Here is a 13,994-nt window from a genome sequence, read left to right on the forward strand (position 1 = left end):
GAGAGAGAGAGAGAGAGAGAGAGAGAGAGAGAGAGAGAGGATGTATAAATCTGTAAGATCTTCATCAGACACTCAATTTGAATGTTTGTTTCTCAGCTGCTCACTATGTTGGGCGTCTCTGGCATGTTTCAGGGTTGGGACCTAGCTGGCAGAAGGGGTTGACTAACTCTTGGTTCTGATCCTGCTCTCCAGTTCCTAGTCTGCTTCCCTACGCACAAATTTGCCTCGTGTTCCCTCCACCACAGGCTTCTCTGCTATGCTCTCCCTATAATCATGGGTGGAAACCCCACGAAACAGTGAGCCCAAATAAAGCTTTCCTCCCTTAAGCTGTGGATATGCTCTGTTCAAGTTGTGACCAAAGTGTGGAGAACAGGCTGGAAAGAGAGAGGAGTGAGTGAGACACCGGGGGATTTGCTGCAGAGATGAAGGGAGGGGTGAACAAGGTGAGAGAGGTAGAGATGCATAGACTGGAAGCTTGTTGGAGATACTTTGTGCAGCCTTTGAGATGTATAATCAGTGCACGAGGGGTTGAAGAGAGCTGGAAAGTGAAGGGGAAGGACTTGGCGGGAGGAGGACTGGGAGCTAGAGAGAATATACATGTGAGTAAAGTTTAGGTAAAGAATGTTCCCCAGGGCCTTATTGCCTTATCTTCCCTTTTCTCCTGCCACATGATGACTGTCTTGGTTATCAACTAGACTAGATCTGGACACAACTACAACCCAACATCTTTAGCTAAAGATGGCAAATTTTGAAATGTGGATGGAGATAGGCTTGGGGACCATCAACAAATGAACAATAAGTGAATGAAGCTCCAGGGATGGAAAAGGGAGGGGAAATATTCCCATAAAACAGAAATAACATATAAAGTCTATTGGCCAGTCTCTGCAAAGAAACAAAACTGATAGAATAAATATGTATATATCAGAAGGTAATTTAGCAGATTGGCTTACATGATATAGTCCCGGTGGTCCAACAATTGAAGCCTGTAGTTAGTCACCTAGTCTGTAAGGTTGGAGGTCTCAGCAGTCCAACCTGGCTCGGAAGGCCTGGAGCATTCCTGCTGGTCTTCCGTCTATGTTGGAAACCCGCAAGAGCATGCTTCTGATGCCAGAGAAGAATGTGTCAGTTACAGGATGGCTGCACTTGTCAGCAGAGTAAAGGCAAGCAGGCAAAAAGCAGACGCTTCCATCTTCAATGCCCTTTTATCTGGGCTGCATCCAGGATGCACTGCCCATAATTAGGGTGTGTCTTCCTGCTTCAGATAATCTGATCAAGAAAGTCTCTCACAGGAATGCTTAGGGGCTTGGGTTGTAGTTGTGTCCAGATCTAGTCTAGTTGATAACCAAGACAGTCATCATGTGGCAGGAGAAAAGGGAAGATAAGGCAATAAGGCCCTGGGGAACATTCTCTTTTTTTAAATATTTTTATTAGGTATTTTCCTCATTTACATTTCCAATGCTATCCCAAAAGTCCTCCATACCCTCCCCCCCACTCCCCTACCCACCCACTCCCACTTTTTGGCCCTGGCGTTCCTCTGTACTGGGGCATATAAAGTTTGCAAGTCCAATGGGCCTCTCTTTCCAGTGATGGCCNACTAGGCCATCTTTTGATACATATGCAGCTAGAGTCANGAGCTCCGGGGTACTGGTTANTTCATAATGTTGTTCCACCTATAGGGTTGCAGATCCCTTTAGCTCCTTGGGTNCTTTCTCTAGCTCCTCCATTGGGGGCCCTGTGATCCACCCAATAGCTGACTGTGAGCATACACTTCTGTGTTTGCTAGGGCCCGGCATAGTCTCACAAGAGACAGCTATATCTGGGTCCTTTCAGCAAAATCTTTAGTTCAAGACCTCGGCAGAAGACTGGTCAGAGAGGCAGAAGAAGGAGATATCTAGAAAAAGTGGTATCAGGGAAATAGAAGAAAAATATGTTTTTATTGGGACAGCAAGAAGCAAAGAGACCCATATGTGATGGCTCAGCACAAGGACTTCTTCCTATAAACCTAGTTTGGGGGAGCAGGAGTAAGAGGTGATACATATCAGTTGTGGGAAGTTAGATAGAATCCTAGGCCACCTTACCTTGCTACTTCTTATTTTGGGGTTCACCTTGATCATAAATTGCCATAGGAAAGTAGGAGGTGTAAAGACACTGAAGAAAAAAAGAGGGCAAGACCCCTGAGACACAAGTACCAGGTCATAAATGGCCCATAGCACTTCCCCTGGGGAGGTTCCCACAGTCACACCTGACTGCTGCCTCACTGAGCGTCCAAGCCGGAGTGGAAATTGATTTGCTCTCTGCCACAAAAGATTAAGAAATCTTGGTTAAAAGTGGGCTAGAGAGGAGCTCCAGGGTTGGCAAACACCCTTGGTGATTTCCACAAAGATATTTTCAGGCAGGGGAGTGGATGCGGACAGATGTTACAGTGGTTAAGTCCAGGACACTGCTGATGATCAAAGAAAACAGAGCTCTCTTCCTGCCTGCATGCCATTACCTGAGGCCTCATCACTAGGCCGGCACTGCTGAGCAGAAAGATCAGCCTCAGAGCAGCTCAAGCCTTTTGTCTCTGCAGATGGCTACAAAGCTTCTGGGTACACACAGACCTGTGGCAACTGCCCAGGAGTTCCAGTCAACTGATCTGAAGCTCAGGCCACTCTGATAGCCTGCAGGGCTGGCAGGGCTGGGGTAAGAGTATTGATGGGTAGTGAGTGAATTCAGGTTCCCATGTGCACTGGATGCAAACTTGTGTACACAGGGCTCTACATGTGAGACCATTTCTACTCGGCCCCTCTTTTGAGAGTACAGGCGTACATTCTCTTTGTGGCAAAGTCCAATTCCTAATTTGCTTATTATCTAAGTGCTAAACTGGAAGGAATTGATATGATTTTGTGATATCATCATCTTCATAAGCAATGGAGCATTGGAGAGATGACTCAGTGGGTCAGAGCTCCAGCCGTGAAGGCATTGAGAACTTGGGTTTGGACCCATGGCATGGATGCTTGTGCACAAAACCTCAATACTTTGAGGAAAAGATATTTTGATCCCAAGAGCTTTCTGGTCTACCAGTCTAGTAAAAACAGTGAGTCCCCAGAAAGACATTGTCTCAAGACAACAAGGAGGAGAATATTAGAAGACTCTTGGCATCCTGTGTTGGCCACTGCACACATGCACGGAGGTGCACACACTCATATACTCACATGCACACACAACACATGCGCCAACAAACAAAACAAAGAAAAAAAAGAAAAAATGCCCTTGTATTAATCCATACATTCCAACATTTACAGTGAAGTCTGGTGTTATAAGCCCCGGTGGTTTGTTGGGGGCCAATAGAATGGTGAGAATCCTGCCCTTCTCCCACACATAGTCACCCATGTGAGTCCCCAGGGGTCCTTCCCAAGAGAATTGCTGAGTTTCACTTGGTGGACTCAACTCCTTCCTGTTTCCCTGAACCAAAAGTCAGGGAAAGCTGCTGAGTCTTGGATGACATAGGTCCTGGTGTTGCTTTAAAACTCATTATATTGTTCTTTCTTGGAGACCTCATTATGTTGAAATTTTGAGTATTTAAAAGTCTGCTATTTCCTTGAGAGAATCAGGAGTGAGAAATTTGTTCAGCCCCAAGGTCAAAGACTGCTCTGCTGTTGGTAACTTCCCATGCCCTGATAGGAGAACTAGGCTCTCTGCATATAAGATACAGCATCCGCTGCTAGTGCAAGTGTCATTGGATCTTCACGATAAAGGCGTTCTCTCCTGAGGCTCTGCTAGACCAGGAGTTTAGCTGAGCCTGGGCACCACTGTGATGTCTGAATCACTAATTTGAACTAAATTAGCTCCCAAGCCTTTGAGCTATTTGAATTAAAATTCACAATTATTTAAGCATTCAATGGCTCCCATTCTGATTCTAAGTACAAAACACAACAAAGCAAACACAGCAACAAAAGTATACCAGCGAACACAAAGCTAGATAGAAAAGCAGAAGGCGAAAGAGCAGTTGCAGATAAGAGATACTGTATTAAATATTAGAAAAAGAAAGCCCCCCCCCCCCAGCTTACTGATAGGAAGGTAGGAAGGCTACTGGGAGGCAGAGATAAGAAAGGACATGATGTGATCAAGCCCAGGGCCAGGACAGGTAGATTTAAGGGTGACAAGCTAGGCAAACAGAAGTAAGGGGGGATGTGAAGAGAGATCTGAGGAGTGAGAATCACGTCTAAGATAGCTGTTTTCATCCTTGGACATGGGGACTGCAGCTCTTTGGTTCTTAAGAGAAGCTCTTGACCGACACAAGGTTCTAAAATCACCTTGCTCTGTGCCTAGTTGAAGTAAAGCCAAGTTAGCCCTCTGCCTGGTGGCATCATCTCTTTCACTCCCAGAATCGCACAGCCTGGACGTTGAAGGTCCCTGGAGGCACAGAATGGATCCACAGAGACAAACCCTAGTTCAGTGGCTCTCAGTCTTCCTAAGGAATCTGCCCTTCCGTACAGTTTGCCGTGTTTTGATGACCCAAACCACAGAATTATTTTTGTTCTTGCTTCATACCTGTAACTTTGCTACGCAGATGACTCCTAATGTAAATATCTGTGTTGTCAGATGGTCTTAGGTGACCCCTGTAAAAGGTTAAAAGGTTTGTTTGACCCTCCCCAGGAGCCGTGACCCACTGGTTGAGGACCACTGACTTAGTTGATTTTTGCCTCTATCCTTTACAAGTTTGCAGTTTGATAGTAGAATGATTTAATATGGTTTTAAAATATCCTCCTTTTAGCTATTTTCGTCCACTTTTTGGAGGCGTTAACTATGGAAGCAATTATCCTCTTCATGACTGTTCTTCCCCCACCCCCCCCCACCTCAGCTCAGTGAAGCTTTTTTTGTGCTTTTTTGACACCTGATGCGTAGGTAAGGTTCTGGGCTTGTTTCCTAGTAATTTGAAGTGAATTTCTTTCCCCTCGAGAGCTAACCGGTAGAAGCATGCTTCTCTGAGAGATCAACCACAGTCTGCGGAGTGTGTAGGAGGACACAAGGAGCTGAAGAGATTATACTCTAGTGATGTAAAATGTGAAAAACCTTCCTGTTGCACTAACCCTCGACCATGGAGGTGCTGGGGGAGGTGGGGTGTGGGCTTCAGGGGCAAGGTCACAGGCTGATTGAACGCTTTCATGGCATGGTACCCAGAGGACACTGCTTCTGGTTGAATTACTTCTTTTGGATCTAAACTGGGATCTTTTTAGAGAGAGAGAGAGAGTGTGTGTGTGGTGTCATATTTTTAGTTGATGGCCCCATGCATTTGAAAGCCTCAGGTTTTTTACCAGGGCTCAGCAGGCTGGGGCGCTGCCAACAGAGAAGATAAAATAAGCACTCTGATGTCATCCGGTCGCTCTAATGTGTGCCACGGAGGGAAAAACTGCTTTCAACATTCAAAGAGGATAGTTTTTGTTGGTTTTGTTCCGAGTGAGGAGGGCATCAAAGTAGTTGGCTTCCACTCGGAGAAAACTGGCAGTAGTTGACTGTCCCTGGGAACAGAAGGCACTTACGCTGTGGGAATCCGGTGCCAAAGCACATTTGAGAGTGGAAGACCTCTCTCCTGTTTCCAGCGTGCAGTGAGAGTGAATCATATCAAGATGGTCAGCCAGGGTCGATATGTGCCACTCCAGGGCTGGAGGACCGCAGGATGAAGGCCTTTGGTTTCAGAGTCCGTTGAGCCTGTGGGGCACAGGAAGCATCGACAGGTGGTTAGCGTGGCTGTGGGAAAGCCAGTTGCAGCAAGGTCACCCTGGAGACGTTCACAGTGCATTTTGGACACAGCGGCTATTCTATGAAACCCTCATGTGTGTTACCCTAGAAACACGTCAACTCCAAAAAAACCAGGCATGGCTACCATCTCCATCCCAAAGATGAGAAAATCAAGATAGGAAGAGGGGAAGTGACTCTTCCAGGGGCACTGTTTCCATGGAAACGGAGAGTGCTGTGGTAGGAAGGCCTCTGTTTCCATGGAAACAGAGAGTGCTGTGGTAGGAAGGGCACTGGGACTTGATCTGAGGGAACTCTGAATGCCAAAGCTGGGGATTCTAGGTACACAACACTACACAACATTGTCTTGATGAGTAAGATTATGGGAGGAGCCAAAGCTTGGTGAGCAAAGTAGATGCTGGGGACCAAAGGCACATAGATGCACTGGAGAAGATGGAGACAGAGCCTTCAGCCTCTCTTCTCTTCACCTTTTCATTGGCCTTTGAGGGGTTCTATTTGTTTTAGTTCTGGTTTAGGGCTGTTTTCTGTTTCATTTGGAGGGGCGGGGGTATTGTTTTCCAGAAGGAGATATCGGTGAAAGCATTTTAGATTACATAACTTTGTGTGTAATGCAATAATTGGAGTTACTTTTTCCTAACTCATAGGAAAATTGTCCTTTTAAAGATTTATTTTTATCCTTTTAAAATCATGTTTCTGTGTTAAGTACATGCACATGAGGTGCCCACAGAGTCCAGAGGCTTCAAACCCTGCAGGGGCTCCAGTTACAGGTGCTTGTGAGCCACCCATGTGGGTGTTGGTAACCGAACTTGTGTCCTCTGCAAGGACAGTGACTGATCTTAGTTGCTGAGCCATCTCGGTAGGCCCTGTAAAATTTTAAAGGAATACCATACTTTCAAGATGCACAGGGGCCATTTCAGAAAATGATGTTTCACTATTCAGTGGATGGAGAAGATGCTTTTCAAAGGCTGAGTCCCGAAAGCTCGCTGTGGATGGGAGGCGGCAACCCTCTCCTGGGAAGCCCTTTTGAAATACTGAAAAGAGACAAAGAGCTTCAGGGAGGAGACACGTTGCACAGATGGAGAATGATCTAAAAGAGGGGCAGAAAATCACGGAATCGCGTGGTGTGCGGCTGAATTTAAACCTCACCTCCGCCCATGTCTAACTGTGAGGACGGGTGCAGAAATGAAAGTCTCCTGCACAGAGATACTTACTCTGGAGTCCGCTGAGGACTAAGTAAGAAAATGTCTTGGAGAGCTATCAGCCAAAAGCACACGCACAAACTGGATGGTGTCAGCCAAAGTTGCAGCCCATTTCCTCTCCTTTGCTACCTAGAGTGTGAGAAACCGACGGGCGGTGAGGGGGAAAGCAACAGTAAGACTGGTGACGTCAGCTCTCTAGGCAAGAAAGGGACTCCACTGTAAAGTTGTTGCCCCTTGACATAAATCACCCTTATCCTTCTCCACTCAACTTTTCCTGTTGTGGGCTCTGCTGTTCTCTTGGGTTTGAAACCCACTGCCGTTACACATGGGTGATGTGGAGCCAGTGTCTTCATATATTTAGAATCTAGGCTGAGAATGCACTTGTGGTGGCAGAGCACCTACCTAGCATGCAGAAGAACCTGGGTCGCTCTGTACCTGAAACAGAAGGAAAAAGCACAAAATATAAAGTTAGACAAACTGGGCCAGATGAAGGCGTTCAGGGGCTGCTGGCACCTTCCTCCTGGTCTTTCGTCAAGTACAGCATCCAGTGAGAACTTCTGAAAGTTAAGTTTTCCATCGTGCCGGTTTATCTGAGGACGTTCTATACAGAGCCCTTTATTTAATCAGAACATACCGAATCAGCAGATCTACCACTAACCTCTGGCCATCGCATTCTCTGATGGTAGCTTCGAAAATGTCAAAATGTAAGTAGTGCTTATCTGGCTCTGGAGTGAGTCACAGCAACTGAGGCCACACAGGTGGCAAGGGACACCATGGGACTTTAAGAGTTTTGTGGGGCCTTCTGACCCTTCTTGCTATAAAACCCCAAATGTAGCCTAGGCTGGCTTCTATGTAGCCCAGGCTGGCTTCTAATTTTCAGCGTTTGTCCTGTCTCACCCTCCCAAGCATTAATATCATAAAGGTGGGCTTCTATGCCTGGCCCTTGGGTTTTAATTGTGGACTGTGAATTATATTCTCCTTTTACTAAGACCATATAGTGATGTCCAAGAACTCTGACTTTCGACTTTTCAACTAGACAGGCCATGAAGGATAGGATTTGTCATGAGCCTGTCCCTGAGTTGGTTAAATGTATCAGTGCCGACCCCAGAGAACTCAGGGTAAGTCGTGAAGGGAAAGGAGTCAAAAGCTCCCTCCCAGAGTTGTTTGCCAAGAGCAAGCTCAGGTCTGGATCTTTACCTCTCCTCACGTCTTGTTTTCTCCAGTCTGTTGTCTGAGTCTGTGCCTTCCTGTCTTGTCAGTCTGTCTGTCCCATCCCCAACAAGGGGCTTTTACTGAGTGTAACACAGAATGTATGGCGTGGGGAAGGAACAAGGGGTGCTTTTAAGAAATCTTTGATGTTGGTTTATAGGGAATGACACTCTAATGAGCTCCATTGACCCAGACACAATGTTACCAAGCAGTACGGGCACGCTGCCTTCAGTATGTGCGGCTGATGGTTATTTCATAAGAATGCTTCTGCTGTGTTTGCTGTTTATAGCAAGTGATTGTCACACACACACACATATGTGTGTGTGTGTGTATATGGGTTAGGGGCATGGACCTAATTTCAGATTAAAGCTATATATTAGGTTAAGTTGTAGAATTGTAGAACTCAATTTCATGGGAAATCCAAGGCAAGTAGGTTGCCTGGATCCGTGGCCCACTCCGTTTGCTCCCAGACAGGTCCATGCCACCACTCACTAATGAGGATGTCTGGTCTTGGCTGAACTTATGATACCCACCAGGTCATCAAGATGTTCTCAGGGTACAGTGGAGACTGGCGTCACCAGCCCCTGTAGATCAACCAGAGGCCACACTACAGGAAAGGGACCCCAGAGTCAGAGAGAAGGCACTCTCCGGGGGATCCCATCGCTCATATCATACTGCTAATTGAATGACTGGCATCTTGCATTACATACGATGGCTTGCCTGAGACACCTTTGCAGGTACCAGGAGGAAGTTGTCTCAGCATAGATCAGTATATTCTTGACCCTTCTATTGAGGGTGCAGAGAGTCTGGCAATCCATAGAGAAGGGACCCTCCCTCCACAGAGACGAGTGATCGGTGAAGACACGGTTCTGCTTATACTCACTCGGTGCTACCCTTCTGTCTGGCACAGGACCTCCCGTCATTCACTCTGGAATCAAAGACCTCAAGGTCTTGAAAACAACCCAGTCTGGATTTGAAGGGTTCCTCAAGGACCAGTTCACTACCCTCCCTGAGGTGAAGGACCGATGCTTTGCCACTCAAGTGTACTGCAAGTGGCGCTACCAGAGACGGGACGTGGACTTCGAGGCTATCTGGTATGGTTGGCGAGCAACTGCTAGGACCTAAAACTGGGGAGGTTAAAGGGACCCTAGAGCAAAGAGGAAACTGTCAACTCAAATTCCTAGTTCTTTGGGACTGCCCCCTGGTGTGTGTGTGTGTGTGTGTGCGTGTGCGTGTATGTGCACTTGTATGCACATGCATGTGGAGGCCGGAGAACAACTCCAGATGGTGTTTCTCATGAGTTCTCCCCCTTGTTTTTTGTGACCAGCCTCTTACTGGGACCTGGGACTTGTTGATTCAACTAGGCTGGCTGGCTAGGCCAGGATCTGCCTGTGTTCTCAGTGGTGAGGTTAAACAGGCAACATTATGTGTACCTTTTAATGTGGGTGCTGGAGATGGAACTTAGGCCCCCATGCTCACATTGCAAAGCTATCTTCCCAGCCCCTCCTTTTAAATTATATCAGTGACTCTCAGACATACATGCACAATAGAATTACTCAAAATATTGTTAAAATTTTTGGTAAATATTGGTAAAACCACACTGCTCACTCCTGGGCCTGACATATTGGTGTTATGAGAATCACCATACTGAGGCTGTCAGGCAGGGGAGAGCTTCCGCCTCCCAGGAAAGGCAAAGGCTCAGAGGGGACAGCTTACCTTGCGAGCTCAGATCCACCATCTCCAGATGTGGGGTGATCACCACACTGCCTCAGCTGTACTGAAGGTTCGGTGGTTTTCATCACACATGATGTTTGACTTAAGGCCCTGAGAAGGAAGCTCAAGGATGCAGCCATGAGCAGGGAGAGGGTGTGTGTCTGGGAGTCACTCTTCCCTGTCTGCGTACATGGTAGAAGATTAATGCTGAAATGCTATTTGGGCCAACTATCACTATGAGAAGAGGTAGCTGCTTAGTGTTTGTTTAATGCAGTGTTGGTGTGTGTGTGTGTGTGTGTGTGTGTGTGTGTATGTGTGTGTGTGTTTGAGAGTGAGAGCAGTGGGAAGGGATATGAAGTGGATTCTGCTTGTTTTCAGTTTAGCATTACAGAATAAGGATCCTTCCTTAAAAATCATCCATAAGATGGCTTTCTGGGCACTCCTACTTTTTAGCTTTATAATGCATTCCTAACAAATCATATGACCTTCCCCTATCTTGACCTTTGTGTCCTAGGGGCGCTGTCCGGGACATTGTCCTGCAGAAATTTGCTGGTCCCTATGACAAAGGCGAATACTCACCTTCCGTGCAGAAGACCCTCTATGATATACAAGTGCTGTCCCTGAGCCAGCTTCCTGAGGTATGCTTTGTCACTTGTATTGGGAGGACGGTGAGGAACTGTGTCTCCTGTCGGCTCCGAGGAAGAGTTGAGTGCTAAAATAGGAGAGTGGAAGACACTTGAGAAATGACATCTGTTGTTGTTCAAAAGCTTGTTATAGCAAGTGAGAAGACAGCAGAACATGGGAAAATCTGTTCAACCTAAAAACACAGGCCGCTGCCACAGTGCTGCAGTTTTGATGGAAACTCCTTTGAGTTCCTTCAAACCTACCTACCGCAGACTTAAACTTCAATTTCAGACCACTTCTATGCCTTGACAGAGAGATAACTAGACACAGGTTGTATGTTTCAAGGTATAAATGATAGGTGTAGAGAAATTCAATCCATTCTCCTATCCTTCCTTCCATCCATCCACCCATCCATCCACCCATTTATCCACCTATCCATCCACCAATTTATCTATTGTGTCACTGGCAGGACCCAAGGGATACAAAGATAACCTAGACATGGTCTCTACCCTCAAATATTTCATCATTATGTGAACAAAGAAAACAAGTAAAAATTTTAGAAGATCAACTAATAGGTTATTATGTGAATATGGGGACAGTCTCACTGAGGTATAAGAGGTGCCACTGGCTAGATTTTCTAGGAGAGGAGTGTGTTGAGTCTTCAGGAACGATATGGGTAATCTGGGTTTATACTCAAGGGCTAGGGGACAGGATAAATGTGGAAACGGGAGACAAGCATGACACAGACATTTACTGTTAAGGGCCAGCCACATGTGACATGCTAGGAGGGAAGCACTTTCCTGTGTGCAGGCATAAGGTAGAAATGGGTCAAGAGGACATTTGCAGGCTTACTTAGCGTCTATGCTTTATTCTCAGTCTCTGGGGGCCACTTAGTATAGCAAAGTATAGCATGGTAAGATTTGTATTCTAGAGTGATCACAGGAAGCAATATGATAAAAAGTCACAATGGACCACAGGCTAGGAGACTTGTAGGATGATGTTACAGAAGTGTGGCCAAGACAGCATGGGCCAAGGCTATGTTGAATTAAGAGAAGCATCGCCTGGACCAGCCTGCCCTCTCCTTGGTTAGCACTGTAGCATCTTCTTCCTCTGCCTGTGCCTACCTCCACTGGGTAGAGCTGGAAAAACGAAGTTGATAAACCCTTCAGGTGCCTATAGGCTCCCCAAGAATTTTTCACTCAATAGTCTGGAGACTCCTTTCAGAACCTGGGCAGATCTCTACTAGAGACCTGTTCTGTGGGTGAAGGCTCATTTCATGAGGCAGCTCATTCTTAGGCCTACAAGTGGACTGAAGAAATGGATTTGGCTTGACACACAAAGAGAGTATCTGTCTACATGATCCAAGGGAGAAGATGGGCTCGCCCAATGGCTGGGCTGGCTTTTCCCATGATGTCATGTCCCAGCACAGTATCACAAAGAGCCAGAATTTTAAATTACAATGTGACCTTAAAGATTTAACACGAGTACTTTTGTCCATTATAAAAGTAGAGTATAGTTCACTAAATCTTTATGTCATGTATATGAGTCTATAATTTTACACTTATTCCAGGACTTATGAATGTTAGGGACCATACTAGGTGGAGGGATGGAGTGGATAAGATGTTAGAATGTTGACTGGCCAGTTTCTGAAGGCCAATTGGGTGTGGAGGGGATCTCCCAGATTCCCACCTCAAGGAGCCTGAGCTCTTCAGAGAATGTTTAATATTGAAGGGTGAGGAATAGATCTGCTATCAATTTCATAGGAAGACTTGTGTAGGTGAACAGAGGGAGAGATTGGCAGCAGAGGATCATGGGAGTGTACCTTAAGATACAATCATGGTCACAGGAAGTGGTCGGGATGGATGAGGTAGATGGAGGAAGGGAGAGAGTCTCTGGTGCTCAGATTAACCCATGCTGTTGTGGATTCCAGATAGAAGACATGGAAATCAGCCTTCCGAACATTCACTACTTTAACATCGACATGTCCAAAATGGGGCTGATCAACAAGGAAGAGGTGAGAGACTTTAGAAACAATGAAAGCACGTTCATGCGCCATCATCCTCCAGTCTCCTCGTCAACCTGGGACAACTGTAGCAGCTGCTGGCTAGGGATAATATTTATAGTCAGCACTGAGTGGAACCCTCCTTGGCTCTGGGTCTTTCAGTGCCTGAGGCTGAGTACTCCAAAGGGGATGAGAGATCACAAAGGAGGCATGCCAGCTGCAGGGAGGAACAAAGAGCAGGGACAGAGTGTACCCAAGGAAACAGCTCTAAGATCTCCTTGGGAAAGTGCCACGGAAGGTCGCAGCTGTGTGCGTTATTCTTCCATCATGAGGCAATGGGAAAGGAAGGCTGTATTTTCATTTTCCTTTATCATGCCCACCTTTTGATTAAACAGTCAATTCAGTAGCACACAATACACTTGGGAGACATGAAAGTGTGTTTGTGCTACTGATGGCAAGAACAAGAAATGTATGCTTTGAAAGGGAACCTTTGTCTCAGGAAATACACAGCCCCAACTTCCTTTTAGCTGTGACAATCTGTCTGACTAGGCAGCCTGGAGACCTGATTGGTGGCCTCTGTGGTCACGTCCTGGGAAATCAGAACTGACCCTGCCCCATGGACATTTTCAACGATAAGCCTTTTGACCCATCTACAGCACCATTTAGGGTAACTGCTTTTAGTGTCTATTTGAATGGTTCTGCTGGTTGGAGACCACACTCTCCGATGCATAAGCTTAACCGAAGAGTCTCTAGAAACTTAGAGCTGCTGACCAGGAGTCTCTCAACACCCAACCCCCTCCAGTACCTGATCTCTCTTCTGCAAACAGTGCTGGTGGGCTCCACTGGCTCTCAACCATCAGCCACATGTGGATGCTGGCCCTGGTGCTGGACAATGAGCACCAGGCATGCATAACGCGTAGGAGGTGATCTAGGGCCCTGGCTGGTGGAAGAGGTAAAGTTTGGCCCCCTGCTCACTGAGCTGACAGGACAGGCAACACTAGTTACCTCAGAGGAAGGAGAGGAAGGCAGTGCGCTGCCTTTGTGAATGAGGACAGAAGCCTTTGGGGGATGAGTTCTCGCTGAACGGCAGGAGATAGATCTGAAAGTAATCTTAGCCATGTCTGCAAGAGGCAAAACAAATGAGCTGGAAACAGAAAAAAGACCAACTAGACTAATGCTCAGCTCATGGCACAATGGCGAGGGTTTCTGAGGTGTCTACAGAGCCTTAGGCTTGCATCATCCCCTCCAGAGCTAGGTGGATGCATCATTGCCGTAGAGGGGGTGGGACGTGGAGGGTGAGGTGGGCATGGGAGGGATAGGGATGAGAGGGATCGGGGGGAGTAGGCTGTGGTTGGGTGTTGTAGGAAGCAAAATAAAATGGTGCAGAGAAAGTTTCTTCATAGATTGAAGCCCTGGCCTGGAAATCAGAAGCCCTGAGCTCTTTCAGGAATCTCTCTCTCTCTCTCTCTCTCTCTCTCTCTCTCTCTCTCTCTCTCTCTCTCTCTCTC

General features: G+C 46.7%; 1 protein-coding gene across 1 annotated transcript in view; it reads left to right on the top strand.

Moving 5' to 3' along the window:
• Window positions 1-13,994, top strand: part of LOC110291256 (uricase) — a 32,964-nt gene that overhangs the window by 17,330 nt on the left and 1,640 nt on the right. Inside the window, exons 5-7 of the mRNA XM_021158293.2 lie at window positions 9,058-9,241; window positions 10,375-10,498; window positions 12,415-12,498. Coding sequence (XP_021013952.1) covers window positions 9,058-9,241; window positions 10,375-10,498; window positions 12,415-12,498 — 392 coding nt within the window. The remainder of the gene's footprint in view (window positions 1-9,057; window positions 9,242-10,374; window positions 10,499-12,414; window positions 12,499-13,994) is intronic.

Source organism: Mus caroli, chromosome 3 (genome assembly GCF_900094665.2).
Source record: "Mus caroli chromosome 3, CAROLI_EIJ_v1.1, whole genome shotgun sequence".
Taxonomy (NCBI): domain Eukaryota; kingdom Metazoa; phylum Chordata; class Mammalia; order Rodentia; family Muridae; genus Mus; species Mus caroli.